This window comes from Grampus griseus (assembly GCF_964374135.1).
Source record: "Grampus griseus genome assembly, chromosome: 2".
Lineage (NCBI taxonomy): Eukaryota > Metazoa > Chordata > Mammalia > Artiodactyla > Delphinidae > Grampus > Grampus griseus.
In genome coordinates, this window is record NC_139018.1 from 84,297,127 (window position 1) to 84,320,765 (window position 23,639).

The 23,639-nt window shown below is 46.8% G+C and overlaps 1 protein-coding gene across 1 annotated transcript in view; it reads right to left on the reverse strand.

The window, feature by feature from the left end:
• Window positions 1-20,423, reverse strand: part of RMDN3 (regulator of microtubule dynamics 3) — a 28,067-nt gene extending 7,644 nt beyond the window's left edge. The window contains exons 1-6 of the mRNA XM_082649270.1: window positions 20,364-20,423; window positions 19,802-19,983; window positions 17,796-17,988; window positions 17,239-17,382; window positions 1,308-1,590; window positions 438-540 (exon numbers count right to left, since the gene is read on the reverse strand). Coding sequence (XP_082505396.1) covers window positions 438-540; window positions 1,308-1,590; window positions 17,239-17,382; window positions 17,796-17,988; window positions 19,802-19,976 — 898 coding nt within the window. The 5' untranslated portion in view covers window positions 19,977-19,983; window positions 20,364-20,423. The remainder of the gene's footprint in view (window positions 1-437; window positions 541-1,307; window positions 1,591-17,238; window positions 17,383-17,795; window positions 17,989-19,801; window positions 19,984-20,363) is intronic.
• Window positions 20,424-23,639: the final 3,216 nt, after the last annotated feature.

Here is a 23,639-nt window from a genome sequence, read left to right on the forward strand (position 1 = left end):
AACTGTGCTAATATGATACAACTACAATTGGCCTTGGACAACGTGGGGGTTCAGGGCACCGGCCTTCTGCCCAGTCAGAAATCCACATGTAGTTTATAGTTGGGGCCAACCAACCATGGATTGTGGATTGAAAATAAATCCACATGTAAGTGGACGTGTGCTGCTCAAACCGCTGTTGTTCAAGGTTCAACTGTACTCCTAAAGTCGTGTATACCCGTGTGACTCAAGCACCATGCAATGCAGAGAAGCAGAGGTTGCTCTCTCTCTCCAGGAGGAAGCAGGGGTCTCTGGGAGCCAGTCTGTCCCAAAGAGTAGTAGAGCCCCAGCTGTACCGACAGCGTGTGTCTTGGTGGCTCCCCTGGGCCCCAAGCTGATGGGCTGGCTCCACCCTCAGAGTCAGTCAGTGGCCTTCCCACCAGGAACCTGTCAGCACTTACCACTTAGGGCATAGGACCTCTTCTCACCCGCCTCCTCAGCAAGCTCACACATGTCACTGTAGGCTCGGGCCAGGCGCCAGAGAAAGTCCTGCTGGCTTCCATGCTGCAAACCAAACAGAGGGATGAGGCCCCCTTCCTCAGCTGCAGAGAGCTGGGGCTCGACCTTCTCCCCACACCCTACCTTTGAGTGTGTTGTGCACACTGACATCAGGCCACCCCACGTGACCTCTCACCTGCAGTTAGCTGACGACATTATCCCTAGTCAACAGATAGCACAACCCACAGAGTGAGGGCATTCTGGCCTTTTAATACTGTGAGGAAGAAAGGTCAATTCCAACATGTAATGAGGCACAACAGAGAAATCTTGCTAACAATGAAAAATTTGTGAAAATGCCCAAGAAAAAGGAAATTCTAACTTTGGGGGCATTTATAGCCAGGTGAGCATAAATTCTGGCAGTGAACCTGAGAAGGGAATTGTGGTTGAGTGACCTAGTGACCTAACACTTGCCACTTGTGATGAAAACTTTAAATGGGGTAGGCAGCTGTGGCTCTGCCTCAAGGGAAATAAAAGAGGGAAAAACATTCTAGTTCTTTCCACATTTCTCTTTAAGGTGAGAGGAGGAGCTCTTCTGCAGTAGCTCTACAGGAGGCAGCCGACTGCCCTGGGGCTGGCAGAGAAAGCAGCTCTGGGGCAGGCAGCACACAGGGCCGGCGCTCAGCCTCCCAGGAAGAGGATGTACAACCCTGGGTGCAGATGCAGACCTAGCCACCTCACCCTCACTTCCCTTCCCATGTCACCTCGCAGGGTCAGTGACACATTTGTGGGGGGTTAGTGGGGGATGGAGGACAGACAGGCAGTTGGAGCCTCACCGCCAGCTTGTTGTTGAGCAGCAGCTGCAAGCCCTCCCGCTTGCCCTGCTCACTGCCCTGGCGCAGCTCGTCTGCCTGCTGCAGGAGGGCCAGCACATCTTCTGGGCCAGGGGAGCCACCAGCCTCCAGGGCTTCAGGCGCCGGGCCTGAAGCCACCTCCAGGTCCAGAGAATCCTTTCTCCCCATCTTCACGGTCTCACAGCTCACTTCATCTTCCCCGTCGTCATCACTCTCCCTTTCAGAGTCCCGCTCATAGTCAGACTCAGCGTTGGCTGTTGTGTAACTGTGGCAGAGAAATGTAAGTGACAAGGTCAAGGGAGGGATTCCTTAGCCTCAGATCCCTGGGGTCTTGCCTCCACCCACAAAGAGGCACTCTCCACGGCACTGTTGTCCAAAGCACCAACTAAGAACCGTTCCCCTCCACTTAGGGGCAGGAATTAGTCCTTGAGAGAAAGCTTCCTATGGGAGGTATGGGCTGGGGCCCTGTGACCGTCAGAGGCCAGTATGAGAATCCCCTGCTTAGCTACCACCAAGTCTGCCAGAAAACAGACAAAAAGAGAAAGCCTAGAAAGGTACGTACCAAAATGGCAGTAGATCTCGCAGGGTCAAGGAATTAATTTTTCCCCCTATACTTCAGTATTAGATATGATTGCTTTACTGAGCATGTATTCTTCTTATAAATAAAGAAATAAAAGTTTAAGATAAAAAACCTTAAGATGGTGGAACGAGGGGAAGATGGCAGAAGAGTAAGACGTGGAGATCACCTTCCTCCCCACAGATACACCAGAAATACATCTACACGTGGGACAACTCCTACAGAACACCTACTGAATGCTGGCAGAAGACCTCAGACCTCCCAAAAGGCAAGAAACTCCCCACCTACCTGGGTAGGGCAAAAGAAAAAAAAGAAAAAACAGAGACAAAAGAATAGGGACGGGACCTGCACCAGTGGGAGGGAGCTGTGAAGGAGGAAAGGTTTCCACACACTAGGAAGCCCCTTCGCAGGCGGAGACTGCGGGTGGCTGGCGAGGGGGAGCTTCGCAGCCGCGGAAGAGAGCGCAGCAACAGGGGTGCGGAGGTCAAAGCGGAGGGATTCCCGCACAGAGGATCGGTGCCGACCGGCACTCACCAGCCCGAGAGGCTTGTCTGCTCACCCGCCAGGGCGGGCGGGGCTGCGAGCTGAGGCTCGGGCTTTGGTCAGAGCGCAGGGAGAGGACTGGGGTTGGCGGCGTGAACACAGCCTGCAGGGGTTAGTGCACCACGGCTAGCCGGGAGGGAGTCCAGGAAAAGGTCTGGAGCTGCCGAAGAGGCAAGAGACTTTTTCTTCCCTCTTTGTTTCCTGGTGCACGAGGAGAGGGGATTAACAGCGCTGCTTAAAGGAGCTCCAGGGACGGGCACGAGCCACAGCTAAAGGCTCGGACCCCAGAGATGGGCAGGAGACGCTAAGCCTGCTGCTGCCACCGCCAAGAAGCCTGTGTGCGAGCACAGGTCACTATACACACCCCCCTTCCGGGAGCCTGTGCAGCCCGCCACTGCCAGGGTCCCGGGATCCAGGGACAACTTCCCCGGGAGAACGCACGGTGCGCCTCAGGCTTGTGCCACGTCACGCCGGCCTCTGGCGCCGCAGGACACTGGTCCACAAGAGACCTTCCAGCTCCACCTAATATCAAATGGCGAAAATCTCCCAGAGATCTCCATCTTAACGCCAGCACCCAACTTCACTCAACGACCAGCAAGCTACAGTGCTGGACACCCTATGCCAAACAACTAGCAAAACAGGAACACAACACCACCCATTAGCAGAGAGGATGTCTAAAATAATAAGTCCACAGACACCCCAAAACACACCACCAGACATGGACCTGCCCACCAGACAGACAAGATCCAGCCTCATCCATCAGAACACAAGCACTAGTCCCCTCCAACAGGAAGCCTACACAACCCACTGAACCAACCTTAGCCACTGGGGACAGACACCAAAAACAACGGGAACTACGAACCTGCAGCCTGCAAAAAGGAGACCCCAAACACAGTAAGATAAGCAAAATGAGAAGACAGAAAAACACACAGCAGATGAAGGAGCAAGATAAAAACCCACCAGACCTAACAAATGAAGAGGAAATAGACAGTCTACTTGAAAAAGAATTCAGAATGATAGTAAAGATGATCCAAAATCTTGGAAATAGAATAGACAAAATGCAAGAAACATTTAACAAGGACCTAGAAGAACTAAAGATGAAACAAACAACAATGAACAACACAATAAATGAAATGAAAAATACTCTAGATGGGATCAAGAGCAGAATAACTGAGACAGAAGAACGGATAAGTGACCTGGAAGATAAAATAGTGGAAATAACTACTGCAGAGCAGAATAAAGAGAAAAGAATGAAAAGAACTGAGGACAGTCTCTGAGACATCTGGGACAACATTAAACACACCAACATTCGAATTATAGGGGTTCCAGAAGAAGAGAAAAAGAAAGGGACTGAAAAATATTAGAAGAGATTATAGTTGAAAACTTCCCTAACATGGGAAAGGAAATAGTTAATCAAGTCCAGGAAGCACAGAGAGTCTCATACAGGATAAATCCAAGGAGAAATATGCCAAGACACATATTAATCAAACTTTCAAAAATTAAATACAAAGAAAGCATATTAAAAGCAGCAATGGAAAAACAACAAATAACACACAAGGGAATCCCCATAAGGTTAACAGCTGATCTTTCAGCAGAAACTCTGCAAGCCAGAAGGGAGTGGCAGGACATATTTAAAGTGTTGAAGGAGAAAAACCTGCAACCAAGATTACTCTACCCAGCAAGGATCTCATTCAGATTTGATGGAGAAATTAAAACCTTTACAGACAAGCAAAAGTTGAGAGAGTTCAGCACCACCAAACCAGCTTTACAACAAATGCTAAAGGAACTTCTCTAGGCAAGAAACACAAGAGAAGGAAAAGACCTACAATAACGAACTCAAAACAATTTAGAAAATGGGAATAGGAACATACATATCGATAATTACCTTAAATGTAAATGGACTAAATGCTCCCACGAAAAGACACAGATTGGCTGAATGGATACAAAAATAAGACCCATATATATGCTGTCTACAAGAGACCCACTTCAGACCTAGAGACACACACAGACTGAAAGTAAGGGGATGGAAAAAGATATCCCATGCTAATGGAAACCAAAAGAAATTGGAGAATTGCTACTGGAGTAGCAATTCTCATATCAGACAAAATAGACTTTAAAATAAAGACTATTACAAGAGACAAAGAAGGACACTACCGAATGATCAAGGGATCGATCCAAGAAGAAGATATAACAATTGTAAATATTTATACACCCAACATAGGAGCACCTCAATATATAAGGCAAATACTGGACTTCCGGGAAGATGGTGGAAGAGTAAGACGCGGAGATCACCTTCCTCCCCACAGATACACCAGAAATACATCTACGCGTGGAACAACTCCTAAGGAGCACACACTAAACGCTGGCAGAAGACCTCAGACCTCCCAAAAGGCAAGGAACCCCCCACGTACCTGGTTAGGGCAAAAGAAAAAACTAAACAGAGACAAAAGGATAGGGACGGGTCCTGCACCAGTGGGAGAGAGCTGTGAAGGAGGAAAAGTGTCCACACACTAGGAAGCCCCTTCACGGGCGGAGACTTCGGGTGGCGGAGTGGGGGAGCTTGGGAGCCGCGGAGGAGAGCACAGCAACAGGGGTGCGGAGGACAAAGCGGAGAGATTCCAGCGCAGAGGATCGGCCGACCAGCACTCACCAGCCGAGAGGCTTGTCTGCTCGCCCGCCGGGGTGGGCGGGGCTGGGAGCTGAGGCTCCGGCTTCTGTCGGAGCGCCGGGAGAGGACTGAGGTTGGCGGCGTGAACACAGCCTGCAGGGCATTGGTGCACCGCGGCTAGCCGGGAGGGAGTCCGGGGAAAAGTCTGGACCTGCCGAAGAGGCAAGAGACTTTTTCTTCCCTCTTTGTTTCCTGGTGCACGAGGAGAGGGGATTAAGAACGCTGCTTAAGAGAGCTCCAGAGACGGGCGCGAGCCGCGGCTAAAAGTGCGGAGCCCAGAGACAGACATGAGACGCTAAGGCCGCTGCTGCCGCCACCAAGAAGCCTGTGTGCGAACACAGGTCACTATCCACACCCCCTTCCGGGAAGCCTGTGCAGCCCGCCACTGCCAGGGTCCTGGGATCCAGGGACAACTCCCCCGGGAGAACGCACGGCGCCCCTCAGGCTAGCAACGTCACGCCGGCCTCTGCCGCTGCAGGCCCGCCCCACACTCCGTGACCCTCCCTACCCCCCGGCCTGAGTGAGCCAGAGCCTCCGAATCAGCGGCTCCTTTAACCCCGTCCTGTCTGAGCAAAGAACAGACGCCCTCCGGCGACCTACACGCACAGGCGGGGCCAAATCCAAAGCTGAGCCCCTGGGAACTGTGAGAACAAAGAAGAGAAAGGGAAATCTCTCCCAGCAGCCTCAGAAGCAGCGGATTAAAGCTCCACAATCAACTTGATGTACCCTGCATCTGTGGAATACATGAATAGACAATGAATCATCCCAAATTAAGGAGCCCTGTGGATGAAAGGCTCTTGGTGCTGCAGCCAGGAGTCAGTGCTGTGCCTCTGAGCTGGGAGAGCCAACTTCAGGACACTGGTCCACAAGAGGCCTCCCAGCTGCACATAATATCAAACAGCGAAAATCTCCCAGAGATCTCCATCTCAATGCCAGCACCCAGCTTCACTCAACGACCAGCAAGCTACAGTGCTGGACATCCTATGCCAAACAACTAGCAAGACAGGAACACAACCCCACCCATTAGCAGAGAGGCTGCCCAAAATCATAATAAGTCTACAGACACCCCAAAACACACCACCAGACGTGGACCTGCCCACCAGAAAGACAAGATCCAGCCTCATCCACCAGAACACAGGCACTACTCCCCTCCACCAGGAAGCCTACACAACCCACTGAACCAACCTTAGCCACTGGGGACAGACACAAAAAAACAACAGGAACTACGAACATTCAGCCTGCAAAAAGGAGACCCCAAACACAGTAAGATAAGCAAAATGAAAAGACAGAAAAACACACAGCAGATGAAGGAGCAAGATAAAAACCCACCAGGCCTAACAAATGAAGAGGAAATAGGCAGTCTACTTGAAAAAGAATTCAGAATGATAGTAAAGATGATCCAAAATCTTGGAAATAGAATAGACAAAATGCAAGAATCAGTTAACAAGGACCTAGAAGAACTAAAGATGAAACAAACAATGATGAACAACACAATAAATGAAATGAAAAATACTCTAGATGGGATCAATAGCAGAATAACTGGGGCAGAAGAACGGATAAGTGACCTGGAAGATAAAATAGTGGAAATAACTACTGCAGAGCAGAATAAAGAGAAAAGAATGAAAAGAACTGAGGACAGTCTCAGAGACCTCTGGGACAACATTAAATGCAGCAACATTCGAATTATAGGGGTTCCAGAAGAAGAAGAGAAAAAGAAAGGGACTGAGAAAATATTTGAAGAGATTATAGTTGAAAACTTCCCTAATATGGGAAAGGAAATAGTTAATCAAGTCCAGGAAGCACAGAGAGTCCCATACAGGATAAATCCAAGGAGAAATACGCCAAGACACATATTAATCAAACTGTCAAAAATTAAATACAAAGAAAACATATTAAAAGCAGCAATGGAAAAACAACAAATAACACACAAGGGAATCCCCATAAGGTTAACAGCTGATCTTTCAGCAGAAACTTTGCAAGCCAGAAGGGAGTGGCAGGACATATTTAAAGTGTTGAAGGAGAAAAACCTGCAACCAAGATTACTCTACCCAGCAAGGATCTCATTCAGATTTGATGGAGAAATTAAAACCTTTACAGACAAGCAAAAGCTGAGAGAGTTCAGCACCACCAAACCAGCTCTACAACAACTGCTAAAGGAACTTCTCTAGGCAAGAAACACAAAAGAAGGAAAAGACCTACAATAACGAACCCAAAACAATTAAGAAAATGGGAATGGGAACACACATATCAATAATTACCTTAAATGTAAATGGACTAAATGCTCCCACCAAAAGACACAGATTGGCTGGATGGATACAAAAACAAGACGCATATATTTGCTGTCTACAAGAGACCCACTTCAGACCTAGAGACACATACAGACTGAAAGTAAGGGGATGGAAAAAGGTATTTTATGCAAATGGAAACCAAAAGAAAGCTGGAGTAGCAATTCTCATATCAGACAAAATAGACTTTAAAACAAAGACTATTAGAAGAGACAAAGAAGGACACTACAGAATGATCAAGGGATCGATCCAAGAAGAAGATATAACAATTGTAAATATTTATGCACGCAACATAGGAGCACCTCAATACATAAGGCAAATACCGACAGCCATAAAAGGGGAAATCGACAGTAACACATTCATAGTAGGGGACTTTAACACCCCACTTTCACCAATGGACAGATCATCCAAAATGAAAATAAATAAGGAAACACAAGCTTTAAATGATACATTAAACGAGATGGACTTAATTGATATTTATAGGACATTCCATCCAAAAACAACAGAATACACATTTTTCTCAAGTGCTCATGGAACATTCTCCAGGATAGATCATATCTTGGGTCACAAATCAAGCCTTGGTAAATTTAAGAAAATTGAAATTGTATCAAGTATCTTTTCTGACCACAACGCTATGAGACTTGATATCAATTACAGGAAAAGATCTGTAAAAAATACAAACACATGGAGGCTAAACAATACACTACTTAATAACGAAGTGATCACTGAAGAAATCAAAGAGGAAATCAAAAAATACCTAGAAACAAATGACAATGGAGACACGACGACTCAAAATCTATGGGATGCAGCAAAAGCAGTTCTAAGAGGGAAGTTTATAGCAATACAATCCTACCTTAAGAAACAGGAAACATCTCGAATAAACAACCTAACCTTGCACCTAAAGCAATTAGAGAAAGAAGAACAAAAAAACCCGAAAGTTAGCAGAAGGAAAGAAATCATAAAAATCAGATCAGAAATAAATGAAAAAGAAATGAAGGAAACGATAGCAAAGATCAATAAAACTAAAAGCTGGTTCTTTGAAAGGATAAACAAAATTGATAAACCATTAGCCAGACTCATCAAGAAAAAAAGGGAGAAGACTCAAATCAATAGAATTAGAAATGAAAACGGAGAAGTAACAACTGACACTGCAGAAATACAAAAGATCATGAGAGATTACTACAAGCAACTCTATGCCAATAAAATGGACAACCTGGAAGAAATGGACAAATTCTTAGAAAGGCACAACCTGCCAAGACTGAATCAGGAAGAAACAGAAAATATGAACAGACCAATCACAAGCACTGAAATTGAAACTGTGATTAAAAATCTTCCAACAAGCAAAAGCCCAGGACCAGATGGCTTCACAGGCGAATTCTATCAAACATTTAGAGAAGAGCTAACACCTATCCTTCTCAAACTCTTCCAAAATATAGCAGAGGGAAGAACACTCCCAAATTCATTCTACGAGGCCACCATCACCTTGATACCAAAACCAGACAAGGATGTCACAAAGAAAGAAAACTACAGGCCAATATCACTGATGAACATAGATGCAAAAATCCTCAACAAAATACTAGCAAACAGAATCCAACAGCACATTAAAAGGATCATACACCATGATCAAGTGGGGTTTATTCCAGGAATGCAAGGATTCTTCAATATACGCAAATCAATGTGATAAACCATAATAACAAATTGAAGGAGAAAAACCATATGATCATCTCAATAGATGCAGAGAAAGCTTTTGACAAAATTCAACACCCATTTATGATAAAAACCCTGCAGAAAGTAGGCACAGAGGAAACTTTCCTCAACATAATAAAGGCCATATATGACAAACCCACAGCCAACATCATCCTCAATGGTGAAAAACTGAAAGCATTTCCACTAAGATCAGGAACAAGACAAGGTTGCCCACTCTCACCACTCTTATTCAACATAGTTTTGGAAGTTTTAGCCACAGCAATCAGAGAAGAAAAGGAAATAAAAGGAATCCAAATCGGAAAAGAAGAAGTAAAGCTGTCACTGTTTCCAGATGACATGATACTATACATAGAGAATCCTAAAGATGCTACCAGAAAACTACTAGAGCTAATCAATGAATTTGGTAAAGTTGCAGGATACAAAATTAATGCACAGAAATCTCTGGCATTCCTATACACTAATGATGAAAAATCTGAAAGTGAAATCAAGAAAACACTCCCATTTACCATTGCAACAGAAAGAATAAAATATCTAGGAATAAACCTACCTAAGGAGACAAAAGATCTGTATGCAGAAAATTATAAGACACTGATGAAAGAAATTAAAGATGATACAAATAGATGGAGAGATATACCATGTTCTTGGATTGGAAGAATCAACATTGTGAAAATGACTCTACTACCCAAAGCAATCTACAGATTCAATGCAATCCCTATCAAACTACCACTGGCATTTTTCACAGAACTAGAACAAAAAATTTCACAATTTGTATGGAAACATAAAAGACCCCGAATAGCCAAAGCAATCGTGAGAATGAAAAACGGAGCTGGAGGAATCAGGCTCCCTGACTTCAGACTATACTACAAAGCTACAGTAATCAAGACAGTATGGTACTGACACAAAAACAGAAACATAGATCAATGGAACAGTAGAAAGCCCAGAGATAAACCCACGCACATATGGTCACCTTATCTTTGATAAAGGAGGCAGGAATGTACAGTGGAGAAAGGACAGCCTCTTCAATAAGTGGTGCTGAGAAAACTGGACAGGTACATGTAAAAGTATGAGATTAGATCACTCCCTAATACCACACACAAAAGTAAGCTCAAAATGGTTTAAAGACCTAAATATAAGGCCAGAAACTATCAAACTCTTAGAGGAAAACATAGGCAGGACACTCTATGACATAAATCACAGCAAGATCCTTTATGACCCACCTCCTAGAGAAATGGAAATAAAAACAAAAATAAATGGGACCTAATGAAACTTCAAAGCTTTTGCACAGCAAAGGAAACCATAAACAAGACCAAAAGACAACCCTCAGAATGGGAGAAAATATTGCAAATGAAGCAACTGACAAAGGATTAATTTCCAAAATTTACAAGCAGCTCATGCAGCTCAATAACAAAAAAACAAACAACCCAATCCAAAAATGGGCAGAAGACCTAAAGAGACATTTCTCCAAAGAAGATACACAGACTGCCAACAAACACATGAAAGAATGCTCAACATCATTAATCATTAGAGAAATGCAAATCAAAACTACAATGAGATATCATCTCACACCAGTCAGAATGGCCATCATCAAAAAATCTAGAAACAATAAATGCTGGAGAGGGTGTGGAGAAAAGGGAACACTCTTGCATTGCTGGTGGGAATGTGAATTGGTACAGCCACTATGGAGAACAGTATGGAGGTTCTTTAAAAAGCTACAAATAGAACTACCATACGACCCAGCAATCCCACTACTGGGCATATACCCTGAGAAAACCATAATTCAAAAAGAGTCATGTACCAAAATGTTCATTGCAGCTCTATTTACAATAGCCCGGAGATGGAAACAACCTAAGTGCCCATCTTCAGATGAATAGATAAAGAAGATGTGGCACATATATACAATGGAATATTACTCAGCCATAAAAAGAAACGAAATTGAGCTATTTGTAATGAGGTGGATAGACCTAGAGTCTGTCATACAGAGTGAAGTAAGTCAGAAAGAGAAAGACAAATACCATATGCTAACACATATATATGGAATTTAAGAGAAAAAAATGTCATGAAGAACCTAGGGGTAAGACAGGAATAAAGCCACAGACCTACTAGAGAACAGACTTGAGGATATGGGGAGGGGGAAGGGTGAGCTGTGACAAAGCGAGAGAGAGACATGACATATATACACTACCAAACGTAAGGTAGATAGCTAGTGGGAAGCAGCCGCATAGCACAGGGAGATCAGCTCGGTGCTTTGTGACCGCCTGGAGGGGTGGGATAGGGAGGGTGGGAGGGAGGGAGACGCAAGAGGGAAGAGATATGGGAACATATGTATATGTATAACTGATTCACTTTGTTATAAAGCAGAAACTAACACACCATTGTAAAGCAATTATACCCCAATAAAGATGTTAAAAAAAAAAACAACCTTAAGATGTAGGTGGAGCTGATCTCCTGAGCTAGATGGCTCACCAGGCTAAGGGTCTGTCAATCATTTTTGCTTTATCAGCCAAATGCACCTGCCAGAACCAACATGGGTGGGTGCCAGTCTCTGCGGCCATGGGCGGCCACAGATACCCACATTTTCTTTCTCAATTCAGTGCATACCTCTGTCCCAAGTCAGCAACCAAACCTAAACCACAACAGGAGTAGCCCTTGAAAACCCTGGGAAGTTGCCGGGGCTGGGGAGGGGCCCTTTTGCAGCTGGAAGCAGGAAAGGAGAAAGATGCGAACAATCCCTTGGGAAGGTGTCTGTGGGGCCGCTATGAGCCAGATGTCTCCTAGGGAGCCCAACCCTGATGCAGCCAGTGAAGAGGAAGCCAAGTTTCTCTTGGATCTTGGCCTCCACCAGCAGCTGATTATGGTGTGTTCCCTAATTGCCAAATGAATCAGACAAAAACTGAGTAGAGCAGAAGATAAGGCTTCCAGGGGTCACAACCAGATACCAAAGAGCCCTCCAGACTGAGTGAAGGAGAAGCAAATTCCATCAAAGCCAGAAGGTTCCAAGGCACAAGGAAGATCTTTCAGTCACTTAAGGATAAGCCTTTCTCTGTCCTGGAATGAAAGGGGTAGGACCCCTATGACTGGAGCGATCAGACCTGAAGGAGAGACATGTACGAATAAAGTCAATACAAGACAGCCTAAGGTCAGGGGCTGAATGCTGCGGGCCGAAGTGCTGTCTTCCTCATCCAGAAAGCCAGAGATGACGAGGGGGCCGGCTCCAGAAGGCAGCAGGTGAGAAACCAGACTTGATGCCCAATCCACGCATGCTGTCTTTTGTTTTTTTTTTTTTTGTGGTACGCGGGCCTCTCACTGTTGTGGCCTCTCCCGTTGCGGAGCACAGGCTCCGGACGCGCAGGCTCAGCGGCCATGGCTCACGGGCCCAGCCGCTCCGCAGCATGTGGGATCCTCCTGGACCGGTACACGAACCCGTGTCCCCTGCATCGGCAGGCGGACTCTCAACCACTGCGCCACCAGGGAAGCCCCATGCTGTTTCTTTATAGAGGAGCTTTCAGACTCATTTAAAAAAGGGGCTCCAGTTACATCTATTACAGGAACTTTTGAGGTACTTGTAGGTAACCTGTAACCTTCCTAACCTTGCTTTTTAAGAGGTTATCCAAGTATCTCTCCCCTCTAGCAATTTGCAGTAAAAACTTTAGAAATTAAAGGGACAAGGAAAAGTGGTAGCAGATTTCACAACCAACCTGGGTGATGATGAGCAAGACCACAGAGACAGCCTAGAGAAACTCGCTACCAATTCCTAGGCTTAGACAATAACCTGCCCCAAACGAGAAAGTCAAATCAGCCAAATCAGCATCTACCAGTGCCCCTACTCAGCCCAGCCAGGCCCAAAGGTAAAATGAGTAAATGGATTTTTTGGGGGGTGCGAGCTTGAGTCCCATCATCTCCCACTGCAAAAAGGAGACCCCATTCCCTGTTCAGCTGAAGGCTACCTTGTCAGATCAGGAATCTCCCAGGGAGGGACCCCTGCTCTCATCCCTGCTGGAGCACAGGCATCAGCATAGTCTCTCCAGGGAGCTAGGCTAAGAGGAAGGTTCTGCAATGCTGTGATCCTGCTGGGTCCTAATGGCCAGGAAGCTCACTTGGACAAGGAAAAGGAGAGGTCAGGAGGGGCCTTGCTGCCACCCAGAGTGAGAGCTGGTAGAGCCCTGTGAGACAGGGAGGCTCTAGCGAGGCCAGCGTGGCGAGGAGACCTTTTATTGCACCTCAGCCCCACTTCAAGGAGCTCTGCCTCACTAATCTGCAACCCTGCTGCCTTACATGCAGCGGGCTGGCAAACACTTGTTGAGTGAATACAGACATCGGCCACCTGGATTTCCATGGGCTTCCAGCCCCATCTCTTCCAAAAGAGAGTTTTCACATGCCAGAGCTCAAGGGCTGCTGTCTCGACATTCACAGCATTCTCTCACATTTCTTGGACCACCAACCCAGCCTCTGGAGAAATCCACCAGAGAAAAAGGGGTGGCCCTTTTGTTTAACATGCCCGGCAGCTTTTGAGATGAGTCAAAGACTGCAGAGACCTTTGAAAAGGCCCTTTGGACCTGTGCACTCAGGAGGACACACTGTTCCCACAGCAGGGCGAGGACCCAAGGCTCCCTTGAAGCAAGGAGGTCACCTCTACTCCTTGAGGAGAGCCCCCAGGTCAGTGATCAAGAACTCGGTTATAGACGCACCCCCTCCTGGCAATTACTTTTCTTTCTTTCAACTCCTAAGCCCCATTAGAGGTGCTGAGCTGAGGCATTCAAAGACAACCAGGCCTGGGCCCTGACCCTGAGAGACTCTCAGTGGTGGGGGAAGATAAGACCTAGCAGAATGAGGTGATAAAGGCCCAAGAAGGAGTGGCAATGAGGTTGCAGGCCGTTGCTCTTGGCTGGGATGCCTGGGAAGGCTTGCCAGAGGAGCTGTAGGGCAAATTAGGTTTTGACAGGGAGGGAACTAAAGCTGTGTTTGGAACAATGCTCTGAGAGCAAGCTCACGGACCCACCCAGTGATTCTGACTCTACCGCATTCAGTTGATCCCCTGGGAGCTCAAAGTTGCTATTTATTTGGAAGAAAGAGGGAACACAGCTTTCAGTGGAGTAGAGTAGCCCATCAAATCATCTTATTCTTTCATCCCTCAAAAAAGCTCTCCTTCCCCAGGGCCCACATGTTTAAAGTCATTCCAGACCAGTCATTCCAGAATTCTGGTCTCCTCCCAGAATTCCCCCTGGACCATGACCATGGCAAAATGAATGATTCACCATGGCCACTGCTCCAGATAGCAGCCAGCTAAACCAGAGTCTTGAACCACGCACGACCATCGGCTTCCACATGCCTTAGGGTCGATCATGGGGCTGAGCCTGCTAGAGCTGTAATGAAGAAAGACACCCTTCCTCTCACACCAGTCCTGCCCTTTAGGGCCTTGGGAGCCCCAGTGAGCATCCCAAGCTGTGAAGCACCTGCACGCTTCCCTGGTTAATCACTCTGGCTCTCACTACCCCCAGAAGTTTGTACAATTACTAAAGATCATCACTAAGGGGTTTGAGTTCTAGTATCCTGGTCTTGGGCAGAGCTGTGACCTCTCCTTCTGTTCTATGCTGTTATAAAGTTCAAATGGCAAGTGATCAGCTTCCTTGGGTCGCATAGAGATGCTCCTTAAGTCTCAGGGCCCGCTATCAACTATTTTGTCCTTTCTTTTCAATCCAGATGTGTCCATTTTTATTTTTTTTAATTAACTTATTTATTTATGGCTGTGTTGGGTCTTAGTTGATGCACGGGGGCTTTTCCTAGTTGCAGCGAGCGGGGGCTACTCTTCGTTGTGATGCGCAGCTTTTCACTCTGGTGGCTTCTCTTATTGTGGAGCATAGGCTCTAGGCACACGCGCTTCAGTAGTTGTGGCACACAGGCTCAGTAGTTGTGGCTTGCGGGCTCTAGAGTGCAGGCTCAGTAGCTTAGTTGCTCCACGGCATGTGGGATCTTCCCGGACCAGGGCTCAAACCCATATCCCCTACGTTGGCAGGCAGATTCTTAACCACTGCACCACCAGGGAAGTTCCCAAATGTGTCAAATTTTAATTTCATTTTTGCCCCCCCAACACAGCCCTCTGGAAGCATGTTTCAGCCCAGAAGTACTAGGTAAATTGAATAGAAAAGGGCTACTTCTTTGAGCCCTTGAGAATACAGATAATAGGGATCAGACAACCCAGGCAACAGCAGTCATGAATGGAGGACCAAAGCTTTTTACCAAGACCTCACTTATTTCAAGAGGCACCTGAGCAATAGTTAAATTCAGCACAGATGCTCAATGGCAGTGACATGGAAAAAGAGAGAAATACTACTCTTAATTTTCTTAGAAAACCAGATAAGGAGGCAGGAGAATATAATGGTTCAAACAAGAAAACAAGGCTGAAACTTCTGAAGAAGATGTACTGAACAGACCGTACTGCTCTGGACAGGTCTTCCCTGGGCAGTGAGCCGTGGCAGCTCTTTTTGTCTTTTAAATAAATTTATTTATTTATTTATTTATTTTTGGCTGCATTGGGTCTTCGTTGCTATGTGTGGGCTTTCTCTAGTTGTGGCGAGCGGGGGCTACTCTTTGTTGCGGTGCACAGGCTTCTCATTATGGTGGCTTCTCTCGCTGTGGAGCATGGGCTCTAGGCACGCGGGCTTCAGTAGTTATGGCTCACAGGCTCTAGAGCGCAGTCTCAGTAGTTGTGGCGCACGGGCTTAGTTGCTCCGTGGCATGTGGGATCTTCCCGGAACAGGGATTGAACCTGTGTCCCCTGCATTGGCAGGCGGATTCTTAACCACTGTCCCACCAGGGAAGCCCCTGAGGCAGCTCTTAATCAATGGGAAGACCTGCCCGGGACTGCAGGCGACATGTCTTCTTGTGAAGGCCCTTCTGTGCCCTGACGACCAAGCCATGCCTCAGAAGGCAGATGAGCCTGGCTGAGCCTGTGCTTAGGAGCTGTATAACCCTGGGAAAGCATGCATCAAACCTCGCTAAGCCTCAAGTCTCTGTCTGAGAAACAGGGCAAAGAACATCACCTACTTCACAGGAACCTTGTGAGGATTAAATGAGGAAATACCTCTGAAGTGCATTGCACAGTGTCTGTTACAGAGGAAGGATAAACAGTAGTTAATACTATAAAGTGTTTTCAGCTGAAGAGGGACATGCTGCGAAGATCATCCTGAATGGCTGGTTTTAGCTTTTAGTTTCCGTGTGCATGTTTTTAGCTAAACCAGTCATTCTGACCTGACAGAAGGCTTGACTGTTCACTTCGCCAGGCTCTTCCTTGAGGAGGAAGAAAGGTCATCAGAGGCCACCAAGAAGAGACCAGCCTCTAGACCTCACATAGGCCACCTGGATGACTGGACCTCACAGCAGAGAAGGGCAGATGCTGCCACCTACAGCATTGGGCACCCCAACAAAGATGTTTATTCAGACTCCATCCTTGGGACCAAAGTTTCAAAATGGCATTAGTGGTTTAAAATCAAAAAGCCCTTTGCCTGCCCAAGTTTGGGGGTTGTCCACCAGACTCCTGCCTGCGGTCCTGTCTCACACACAGTAAGGCCTATGGTCAGACCTGCTGGGCCACCAATTACTCAGGTGAGTCACCGCCCACCTGTGAAGATGGCAAAGATGCATGAGCAGGCCTCTCCCATGGGAAGAGAACTTCCTGAGGGAGGGAGAATGCTTAGTGCTTACAGAGCTCTGTAGACCTGGCCCAGCTACTCAGTGAAGGAAGCAGTCTTAAGACAAAGCTTACAAAGTCCTTGTGGTAACACAGGGAAATGGCCAACCAATGTTACAGGAAAACGAAAGTAAAAGATATAATAACTACATAAAAAACAAACCTACTTGGAGGAAAATAACAGATGCAAGCACTAACCACTGTTAACATTTCAACTTGTCTGGATGACATAAGGTGGATGGTTTTCCTTTTTTAGGTAAGAAGTGGTATTTTTGTTTTTGGTGGATGGTTTTTCTTATTTCAACTGTTCTGTATTTCATTTATTTATACCCTTACCTTGTTCCAAAAATTATTTACAGCAGCTTGGTGTGAATTTTCCATTATAAACATTACTTTTACAAAACGTAACCTGGCTGAAGCCACAGCTGTCTCCAGGAGAGAAGACTCACCCGCCTTCGCTCTCAGCATCTGTGAACGTGGCTCCCGAGGTGGCCGTGAAGTAGACAGAGCTGGAGCCGGTGGAGTCACTCCTCTCCCGGGCAAATGGGAACCTTCGCCGCCGGGCCACTTTCTGGTTCTCTTCCAGGTGGGATCTGAAAAGCAGGCTCGTTTCTAGAAGGTGCCATTGGGCCCCATCCAGCCTGCCTTTCCCCTCACCATGAGGGAGCCTCTTACTACTGCTGCTCATTAAAGAGCTACAAGCAGAGAAAATCCTGGGTCTCTACCCTCAGGAGAGCAAGCAGGGCAGCTCGCTGGCCCCAGCCTTCACGGCAGACCAGTTGAGTCAGAACAAAGCATTTCAGCTGCTACAACAGACCATGAGGGCCCAAAAGCAGCAAGAACTTGTGCAAGGCAAGGCATCAAGCACATGGCTTCCCTGCCAATTAGGTGAGAAGCTATAAAACTGGCTTCGTCCTGAGACGGACAGCAAAGGCTGAAAAGCTGTAGGGACAGGGAAAAGCTGGGGAGCGGGGGACAAGGCAGAAAAGGAGGCTGCATTACTTACCGGACCTCGCCCACAATCTGCCCAGCAAGCCCCTGCAGGCTGCGCCTCAGCTCCTCCACCTCCCCACGCAGCGCCAGCAGGCTGGTCAGCACAAACTCCAGACGGCCCAGCACCTCCTCCTGCCCTTCTCGTGGAAGGCTCGGCAGCACCGCAGCATCACCAGCCTCACCTGGAGCTGGCCGCAACAGCCTCACTGCAGGAAGGAGGAGAGGAGACATTGATGCCCATGAGAGAGAGTGAGGAAACGATCTCCCACCCAGAATTCAGAAACACTTGTTTCTCACTGGAGTTCAATTTACAAAGATCTTTGAGGCTCAGAGAGCATATGTTCACGAGTCCCAGGTAATGATCCAGAAAAAAATCAAGGTCCCAACCTCCAAACAAGAGCCCCCTGTTCCAAAAATCTTCCACACCAGGGCCCTTCAGCAGTACTGCATACCATGGCAGATCATGTAAAATGCTCACAAGAGTGTGGTATCCAGAAGGAAGGACAGCTGTCCTGATAGAGTAAAAGAAAACCCTTTATCTGACTATATTTCATGCCCAAATCCCAGGCAGTCAATACTAACCCACAGCAAAATTAAAATTGAGCTCACTCAAACTCTGATCTTTCATTTTACAAAGAATGGCAAAGAAAACTCTGAGCTCCTCTCAAGAGCTTCATTTAGTATCATCAGAGAGGGGCAAGGAGAAAAGGGGCAGTTACTGAGAGAAAAGGTACACTGGGAAAAGCCCACCCAAACCCCATTGGAAAAACACCATTGCCGAGCCCTGAATTGAGCTCTAGGTAAATGCTAACAGTAAATGCTAGAAAACTGACAGCTACCTAAGGCAAGTGGACTGGAAAATGTAAAAACAGAGAAGAAACCAGTAAGGCAGGACCCACAGTCCAAGCAAGCATAAAGCTGTTAAAGGAAATCTAGTAACAATCTAGGCCAGATTACAATACACACCCAACAGTGTTCCAGTAGGTAAAGCAAGAAAGATCCCTGGGAATGTGGCCACTTTCTCCCAACCTCAGCAGAAGAAACACTATAGCTAAGAAATTACAAACAAACGAAATACAAGGAAAAGAAAGGAAGGACAAGCACATTTGCAACACTAGGTTACTACCTAGTGCTATAAAATGCTGACAAATGATTGCAATCTAAGGTGACAACTCTTTGAAGACTTCAAAAACGAACTTTTCCAAACTATCTGGCATTTGGTAATCAGAGGAAACACTTGTTCCCAATTAACACAGGGCGAGATGATTTGAAATGCTCCTCTATCACACACACCTGGGAGTGGTTTGAACCAGCCCTAGATGCTTTGCTCCAATTAGTTAAGGAAAGTTTTTACAAAACCGAAAGCACTACCCATTTCAGCCGTGGCTGGCTCCCAGCCATATTCAGCTTCAATTGCAGTAAGTGCACTCCCAGCCCCATGCTGTGGAAAGTCCACAGGAACAGGTGACCAGGCCACTCAGGAGAGCAAGCAGCGCAGCTGCCACTTGCTTGCTCTGTGACAGCCTCGGGAAAGTTACACAATCTTTTTCAATATCGACTTATAAGAAGGATTTTTAAAACTTGGCCTAGGTAGTCTCCAAGGTGCCTGCAAAATTTAACACCTAATTTAATACATAAGCCTCAAAAAATTTTAATTCCTACAAGACTAGTTTTTCCTTTTACCTTCTTTTGGACTTTTCCTCTACTTATTAAACAGCTCACCCACACTAATCAAGTGCCTTTAATATATATATAGCACTCCTGTGGCCAGAACTAAACGTGAAAGCTAAGCCTTTTCGCAGTATACTTTCCTGCGATTACAGGAGAAAGACGACAGAAGAGGAAGACTGCTTTTCCTTTTCAATAAACTTTCCCCAAACGTGAAACTCTCAGGCCTCGCACCCACCCTCCTATTCCTTCCTCCGTTGTCCTGTCCCACAGATTCTGCTAAAGGCAGCCCCGACCCCAGGCCCACCCCTCAGCAGTCAATGAGGCCGGCCTCAAGGGACCGTCTCCTACCCTGGCGTCCAGGTTCTGAAGTCTGTATGTAGTCCAGGGAGCTGGGCTGGCTCTGGCTCTGGCCCCGTTTCCACCGCTGGCTGTAAAGGGCACATAGGAATCCAAGGCCCGCGGCGGTGCCCAGCAACAGTCCTAGCCCGGCGCGGGTGCCACCCAAGGCCCCCAGACTAGACATGCTGCACCTGCAGCCCGCGTGAGCCACCGAGAGCAAGCGGGCGAGGGAGGAGGAGAGATTCGTGAGCGTGGTCCACCCACCTCCAAGGCTGAACCCCTGGAGATAATCTTGCCCAGACCCTGGACACCCACCACCCTCACCCTAGTCCCGACCCTAAGGTTTCTGCTAGCCCCGGACCTGGCTACCGCGCGGTTCAGCCGGCCCGGACGCAGCCTCCCCTCCAACACGCCCCCTAACCCTGATTCCGGAGTCAGGTTGCTGGGCCTCCAAACTCCTCCCCCAGCCTCACGGCACTGCAGACCACAAACCCGCCGCCCTGGCTGCAAAGCCCTGGCCTCTCCGCCGCGCCATTTGAAGGCCCCCTGGCCTGTCAGGAGCTCAACTCACACTCCTACCCCGCCGCTCACTACTGCCGCAGCGGCCGCCGCTTCGCGCTGTCAATGACCGTGACGTCATCAAACGGTGCCGACCGTCAGCCCTGCGCGCCTATAGGAAGGTGGGGTGAGAAGGTCACCGAGGCTCCACCTCCGGCGCAGGGTTTTTTCAGGGGGCGGGGCCACGGGCTCTGCCAGCGGGGAGAAACCTGCAGAGAGTAGGAAAAGGGATCCTAGAATGGGTTAGAAGCCGGGAAGAGGGGTAAAGCTGGGAGACCCCCTTGGGCCGGGTGCTAGAGCAGTAACCCCCACAGTCTGGCCAGCTGAGGTTCCATTTCCCTCCATTTACACCAGATTACTTAGTGTTCCCGGAATATGCTCCGCGTATTCACCCTTTCTAGCTTTTCGACTGCTGCTTTCTGCCTAGAATGACCCTTTCTCTACCTGGAAAACGCGACCCCCCTCCCACCTTTCCTTAACACTGGGTCATAACTCAGACTTGGTTTGATTTCAGCTTAATTTGTTTATGCATTTTTACCCAAACCATTTACTAAGCACTAGACAATAGTGACTGGCATTTCAGATTAGAACTGATAAATTGTTGGTTATCCACAAGAGGTCCCTGAGTCCCCAGGGCCAGCTTCTGCCAGTTGAAACCTAAAAATTTCTATTGTAGATGCACACCCCATCATTAAAAAAAAAATCTTAAACCTTACATTGTCGTTTTAACATTAATCAAGGACAGGGTTATAAAAACTTTTATTTCCAGAATGTAAATAAAATTCATTCCTCTAATGATAACATTTTTTAACATTTGGCTGAGGCTGAAACTTGGGTTTATCTCTGATTGCTTAAATTGGTTCAGATACCATTTCAGGTTTTTTTCTTTGTTTTTAATCTGAGTTAATCATTTTTTTCTACTACCTGTGGCCCATAGTTCCTTCTATAATTCTATTTTACTCCTGTGATTTTATGCAACTTGTAATTTTAGAAACTAAAAAGACATGATTTTGTGCACTATGGTTCCAATTTTATCATCAGCTTTCCTTAAAAGTTAAATATTAGTTTAGTGGGAGCTGAAATATCTAGACCAGTCCTTCCCAAATCCTTTACTAGATATTATTTATTCACTTTTTAATTGTGAGATATTTTACACATTTAAGAGACACTTGAGGACTTCCCTGGTGGCGCAATGGTTAAGAATCCACCCGCCAGGGCTTCCCTGGTGGCGCAGTGGTTGAGAGTCCGCCTGCTGATGCAGGGGACAGGGGTTCGTGCCCCGGTCCGGGAAGATCCCACATGCCGCGGAGCGGCTGGGCCCGTGAGCCATGGCCGCTGAGCCTGCGCGTCCGGAGCCTGTGCTCCGCAACGGGAGAGGCCACAACAGTGAGAGGCCCGCATACCGCAAAAAAAAAAAAAAAAAAGAATCCACCTGCCAATGCAGGGGACATGGGTTCAAGCCCTGGTCAGGGAACTAAGATCCCACATACCACAGAGCAACTAAGCCCGCGTGCCACAACTACTGAAGCCCGCGTGCCTACAGCCCGTGCTCTGCAACAAGAGAAGCCACCGCAATGAGAAGCCCGTGCACTGCAACGAAGAGTAGCCCCCGCTCACCGCAACTAGAGAAAGCTCACACGGAGCAATGAAGACCCAACACAGCCAAAATTTAATTAATTAATTAATAATAAAAAAGAGTACATTTGATGCATAGGTACCTTGCAATGAATCAGTGAAAAGCAATGAGGTACCCATCCCACTGCCTAAGGAACAGAACTTCACCAATACCTGCTACTCATTTTTAAGGACTCAGTTTGATTAGTACCTCTTGTGATACACTAAGAGATTAACTATGTTGTCTTGGTGGTGAGAAAGGAATGTTTTTAATATCTTTTCCATATTTTTCCTCATTTTTCTGAAATAAGCATGTATTTCTTTTCTAATAAGAAAAAATATTAACTTTACTTTAGAGGGAATAAAAACCCGTTTCCTCTGGGAAACTTTCCCAGACCACCATCTTAGTGGAATTAATCTTTTTATCTTTCTTTGCTCTTGAGGCTTGTTTACCTCTATTACACTTGGTTCCATGTTTATTTGCTTTCTAGTCTGTCTGCCCCACTGGGCTGCTCACTCTTCCAGGATAGAGTTCATGCCTGATTCATCCCCTATGCCTAGCAGAGCTCTAATGCAAAAGCCATCCATAAAAGTTGAATGGAGAAAAGAAGAAAATAAAGAACGACCAATATCCAGCCCCTGCCACACTGACAATGCTTTACAACTACTTCTTTATCCCATAAATAGCTCAAACCAGGTTTGTTTGCGCAACGTGTGGCAAGCCAAATGCTGAGACACAGAGGTTTGCAGCAGAAAAATAATTTATTCACAAGGCAGCCAAGCCAGGAGACGGGAGAACAAATCTCAGATCCGCCTCTCTGAAGGTTTGAGCTATTTATGGGATAAAGAAGTAGTGTAGACTTAGGCATGGGGAAAGGTGATTAGAGGTAGGGAAAGGTGAGGTAAATGGTGTTTTGCGCAGGCGTATCTGGATTATATGCTTCTTCATGGGATGCATGTTCAAAAATGGAGGGGCTTAGTGTGATCTGAGAGTGGACTTTTGGCCTTCTTATGTCAAAAGGTTGTTCATTGGACACCTGTGAGGGCCCAGCTTTAGGGTCAGTGGTCCCAACCAGCCTTAGCCAGATTGAACTGACCAAGAGCTGATTCAAAGTTCTGAAAAAACAAATTAAGCCCCTGTTACTATAGCGACCCATACTTCAGAAGTGTTATCTGTAGGGGTGGTTAAGGAGTCTTGTGATATATTACCCAGGCTATGCGATGCCTGGAGGGTATGAAATTAAACAGGGTAGAAAAACAAATTAAAGGTAGCTTAATCTGTGAAGGTAGTTTACAAGCAGAGGGGTTTTTAACAAGCTGTTCCTTATCTGTTGTTCTGTAAAACGGGCTGAAGAATTTCTGCTAGTCACAAACCTCCATTAACACTGTGGACACAGTTTCATTTTCATAATGAAAGCTGAGTTGTAGAAGAACAATTTCTCCTCTTTTTACAGGGAAGGGAGATCTGCCAGATAAACGCATTGTCGCGAGGGGCGAGGCCAGATGGGAAAACCAAGTAGGGGAATTCATTTCCTCCTGGATATTAGAGATGTTATCCAGTGTGCATGCGTCTGCCAGGGGAATCAGCCGTGGGCTGGGTGATTCTGGATGGAGCGCTCTATCTTATGCTGCATCTGCAGACCAGTTTTCAAATGTAATAAATCCCTGGCAGTCT